We start from the raw sequence: 5432 nt of genomic DNA, 5'->3' as shown, positions 1-5432 counted from the left end.
TTTTAGGTAAAAGAATAAAATATTCATAAGTGTAAGAGCGCATTTTGCTTAACTTAAAAAGAGTAGTTTTTAAAAAGTTAAATTTTAGTAACTTTTATGTTAAAAAGTAAAAAGTAGGGAAGTATCTACTTTTAACTTTTAACTTTCTTAAAGTCAATTTAAACTTATTTTTAATTTTGTCAAACATTTTCAAAAGCTAAAAATAACTTTAAAATAACTTTTTGATCTAATTATTAAGTCAATCCAAACAGACTCTAAGTAATGACATTGTTGTTCATCATATTCATTTCAAAATATAAAAGTCGACGAGTACATTTGTTATGTGTGACTAGTCTTTTTTTGTGAACGATAATACTAAATGTAATTTTTTTCATTTACCGTTTTTACAAATATGGCAGTAAAAAGAAATTTAGAAAAAGTAAAAAAGATTAAAAACACTATTGCAGTCAAATAATTCTACACTTGGTATAATATGCTATGTAATTGATAACAACTTTATGAAAAAAAATAAAAAATAAGTTAAAGCACCCATCATTTCAAAATCTTTGATCCGTCACTGATCATATCATGCGGAGAATTAAAATGAAAGTCTTGCCCGAAAGAAAAATGGGTCTTTTTTAGAAAAGTAGTTGATTCTTTTTAAAACCGAGAATAGTACTATTAACCGGTAAAATAATAATATGAACTATTTTGGAAAGGCAAAGTGTGGTTAATACTCTTTTCCAACAGAAAAGCCTTTTACCGTTAAATTACCCCCTTTTTACGCCAAACTACCATTCGTCTCCGTAAAACGAGAATTCAGTCTTTTCCTCTTTCTGTGTTTTACTTCATTTTCAACTGATATTCAATCCATTCTGCCTCGATTCCTTAGAAACAAACAAAAATAGAGAAAGAAGAATCTATATATTTCTAATAAGTTATTACGAAGCAGCTTCACAAATGGAGGAGATTGAATATTAGTTGTTATATTGCTATTTGACGTTTCTGAATTGGTTGAATTTAGGATTTATCAACTTTTGAATGGGGGTGGAGTACACATGTTGCGAGTCCGAGTTCTTCATTCATATAGTGATCATTGTATTTCTGGTAGTATTTGCGGGAATGATGTCTGGCCTTACATTGGGGTTAATGTCGTTAAGTCTTGTTGATCTTGAAGTCCTTGCCAAGTCTGGAACTCCAAGTGATCGTAAAAATGCTGGTATTTAATTTTTTGCTTTTATCATTGCACCTTTATGTTAATTAAGCTTTTCAATGACATGATCACACAATTCAACGTGATATCTGGAGTTGGTACATCTGTATTTTGCGATGACATTTTGCTAAAAAGACATATTACTTTACGGGAGAGATACTATTTAACCAATCACTTAATATGTAGTGGTGTGGAGCCACAATTTTCACTAAGGGGTTCAAAATATGAAGAAGTAAACCCACAAAGAAGCCAAAACCTTTCAACAATCTATTATGTATATATCAAAAGAAAAAAAAACAAAATTAACCATGTATAAACAATGTAATTTTCCGTCAAAGGATTCATCCGAACCCCTCAACCCTATCTGGCTCTGCCCCTGTTCACAATTATCATTCATACCTAACAATTTCCACAAAATGGAGACCCAACTTATAACTTGTACAAACCTCTCCATTTTCCAAATATATCTTATGCATTTGTTCGTAAAGCTACTAATTTGAACGCTGATGCTTCTGGAACACCTCCAACATAGAGGATAAAAGCTCTTGGATTTTTTTCGCAATACTGAATGCCCACTTTAAAAGCAATCATATTAATTTGCTTTTGCTGAATTTTTTGTATTCTTGTGCCTCAATGGGAAGAAGAGAGAGTTGTAGTTACATCGTTATAACTGTATGATGCTGGTCACTGGCTGGACCAGTTAGTTCTAAGTGTGTAGTTCTCCTTGGTTAATATGAAATGCAATGATTAAAAATTTGTAATTGTGAATCTTGTTGCCTTGCTATGACCGCGTTGACTATATTGATGCTCTGAATATTTAGGAACTTTCTTTTGTCTTAACAGCCAAGATCTTGCCTGTTGTACAAAATCAGCATTTATTGCTGTGCACCCTACTTATTTGCAACGCTGCTGCCATGGAGGTAAGCAACATTATGAACTATGATAGTGTATCTGTTGAGGCACAATTTTCTTGCACTAGTAGGATATCCGTGTAGTTTCTGAGAATTCGTTTAAATCATTGCAGGCACTTCCCATCTTTCTTGACAGCCTAATTACAGCTTGGGGTGCTATTCTTATTTCTGTCACATTGATTCTTCTGTTTGGTGAGGTGAACTTAATTCTTCCGTAACCGACTCTTATGGGGAGTGGGCGTCCTGCATTTTACCTTCCCCTGCAATACAAAAGTCTCATCTTCGTGTTACTTTATGATAACTGAACTTGTTATTGTTAGAATTTTTTAGGTTTATCAGAGCTGATTTATGCTTATAGTACTGGTTTGCCTTCTTTGATGTTGCTGTAATTTGACGTTTTGGTTTACCGAGTAATCTGCATTGAGGATTGATGAATTCAGTAAATATTTGAATTTACTTGCACTGATGGGTTACTATTCTGTGGTTGAGCAGATCATACCTCAGTCCCTTTGCTCTAGACATGGACTGACCATTGGTGCAACTATGGCCCCATTTGTCCGCGTTCTTGTTTGGATCTGCTTTCCTATTGCATATCCAATAGGCAAGGTGAACTTATTTATTTTATAAATTTTGTTGATGAAAAATGGTCTTTTCACTTAGAACCTTTCCAATGATGGCCAATCGAACCAACTGCTGATTGTAGTACAAGTTAATGTGTCTAATATATATATTGTTGGCCTGAACCTCTTAGTTTCTATTATTTGCAGCTATTGGACTATCTGCTAGGTCATCAAAACAGTGGTCTTTTCCGACGAGCTGAGTTGAAAACTTTAGTACATTTTCATGGAAATCATGTAGGTTTTTAATTGTGTTGTAGATATATAGTTTTAGCTTGTACTATTATTAGAATGAATCGTACTGTTTTCCATTTCTGGTGCTATTTCATTGAATAATTGCTCTTTTTAAATGCTGAATATTTAGTGACCTGATTTGGTTATGGCTTCGAGTCTCTTGCATTGTTGACGTTATGTCTCCCATTCCGTGGTCCATTTCTACAGGCTGGTAAAGGTGGAGAGCTAACAAATGATGAGACAACAATAATTGCTGGTGCTTTGGAGCTTCACGAGAAAAGAGCCGGTGATGCTATGACCCCCATATCTGATATCTTTTCAATTGATCTTGACGGGAAGTTGGACAGGTTTTGCATACTCGGAATGTCCATCTAGAGAAATATTTGCATCAGTATTCGAGCTGTTTCATACTCTATTATTTTTTCCACAGAGATTTGACCAATTTAATTTTGGAGAAAGGGCATAGCAGGATACCAATCTACTCAGATCAACCCACAAACATAATTGGACTTCTTCTGGTACTATTTCTCTTATTTCCATAGTCCGGGCAAATTTTGCGTTCCACATAATTGAAAGAATAGTTTTTGCTTATGTTATTAGTTGTTACAATGTACGAGAAAATATCCACTTCACTACTTTCGATTCACAGTTCCACGTGGAGCCAGTCGTCTTTGTCTTTTCATGGCCCAAGATACCAGAAAAGGGTCTTTTATTCCCCAAATAAACTCTTTTCTTGTCCATATAGTTAAAACATAGTGACTACATGAAGCCAAAGTAAGGTCTTTTGTGAGCTTAAAGATGATTTGGAGGCTATTTTCTTTTCAGAAGGTGAATAGGCCCTTTCTTCATTTCCATGACGACAGAAATTTGTGGAAACACAAGCACGTGTTATTCTACCAAATGATCATGTTTCTCACACATATATAAAACCCTATCTATGTGGAAACACAAGCATTTCAATTTCTCTTGTTTTCATTTACCCCGACCATGTAATTATGTAGACAAGTTAAAATTCCATTTGATTTGGCAATACAATAAGTTCTTCTTATACCTCAACCAAGTACTACATAAGTAAACAGTTCCATTTCTCTGGTAATACAATAAGTCATATGTTGACGTACTTTTCCCGTGACCTTGTAGGTCAAGAACTTATTAACCATCCATCCAGCAGATGAAACCCTTGTAAGAAATGTTACCATCCGAAAGATCCCAAGGTATATTTTGTGTTGCTCATGTACATGTACTCTATATATTTGGACGCATTATCACGCTACTTTGAATGTATTATCACACTATAAATAATGTTGTGATTAAGAAGTATAAAAGAACATCCATAATTCTACTTGCTTCTCCGATCATTGTCTATTAAATTTCTCCCTTTATAAGATAAGGTACTCAAATACATGATTTACCTTCTTTATGGTGCAGGGTCTCATATACCATGCGATTGGACGACATCTTGAATGAGTTTCAGAAAGGTCATAGTCATATGGCTGTGATTACAAGAGAATGCAACAAAAAGACGAACCAACCCGCTAGCAATAGCGCCCTTGCTCATAGTAAGCATCTTCTGTTTTCTGTAACTTCTCACATGTAAACTTTTTTCTGATATGAACGTTCCGCTTTGTTTTCCCTATCTAGATTCTGTTGAGGATGTGAGAGTAGACATTGATGACGAAAGACCTGTTCCCGAGAAGAGTACTACATCATTACAAAAGGGCAAGAGTAGTCTTCCCAATGGTGGAAACAATTCAGCCAGGAGAATTAGGAATAGGAGCAGGATGTCCTCGAAAGATATGTACGCGGATATTTTGCGGATAGATGAAAATGATCTGCCAAATATCCCTGATGATGAAGAGGTAGTTGGAATAATAACTATGGAAGACATTATTGAAGAGCTTTTACAGGTAAAATCACTCAAGATTTTGGATTGAAATGGTTTCCATGATTTCTTTAGTTGCCAAGGTATTAAAATGTCAATTCTGTCTTTTATGTAGGAGGAAATTTTTGATGAGACGGATCATACAAAGCATTTATAGCAGCAGTTCTTTTGTATTTAATATAACAAACTAATGTGTAATTGCCCACGGTATTAGTCTCTCGGAACATGCGTTGAGCGTTTATACTAATACTTAATACAAAGGGCACATTTAATCGAACAAAAAAAAATAATAACAAATGGATGTAGAAATTCAGAGTGTGTTTGGTACGAAGAAAAATATTTTTCAGAAAATATTTTCTAATTTTCTCATGTTTGGTTGGGTAAAATATTTTGGAAAATGTTATTCAAATCAACTCATTTTCCTCAAATTCAAGAAAATGACTTCCCTTCAAACCGTAAGAAAAACATTTTCCAAAACTTTCCTCCAATTTTAATACAATTTTTTTGTTGAAAAAGTCAATTTTTTTGTTGAAAAAAAATAAATTTAAGCTTTTTTTAAAATATATTTTTCAACTTCAATTTTTTTATTTTTTTAC

General features: G+C 33.9%; 1 protein-coding gene across 1 annotated transcript; it reads left to right on the top strand.

The window, feature by feature from the left end:
- Nucleotides 1-848: 848 nt before the first annotated feature.
- Nucleotides 849-5108, top strand: LOC102594866 (DUF21 domain-containing protein At2g14520-like). The gene is made up of 11 exons (XM_006366545.2): nucleotides 849-1198; nucleotides 2036-2112; nucleotides 2217-2300; nucleotides 2596-2709; nucleotides 2871-2957; nucleotides 3162-3301; nucleotides 3385-3472; nucleotides 4095-4168; nucleotides 4383-4513; nucleotides 4596-4861; nucleotides 4952-5108. The coding sequence occupies exons 1-11, from the start codon at nucleotides 1021-1023 to the stop codon at nucleotides 4991-4993; spliced, it is 1281 nt and encodes a 426-aa protein (XP_006366607.1). The 5' UTR covers nucleotides 849-1020; the 3' UTR covers nucleotides 4994-5108.
- The last annotated feature ends 324 nt before the right edge of the window (nucleotides 5109-5432 follow it).

This window comes from Solanum tuberosum, unplaced genomic scaffold, assembly GCF_000226075.1.
Source record: "Solanum tuberosum cultivar DM 1-3 516 R44 unplaced genomic scaffold, SolTub_3.0 scf00601, whole genome shotgun sequence".
NCBI lineage: Eukaryota > Viridiplantae > Streptophyta > Magnoliopsida > Solanales > Solanaceae > Solanum > Solanum tuberosum.
This window is presented reverse-complemented; position numbering and strand designations above follow the sequence as displayed.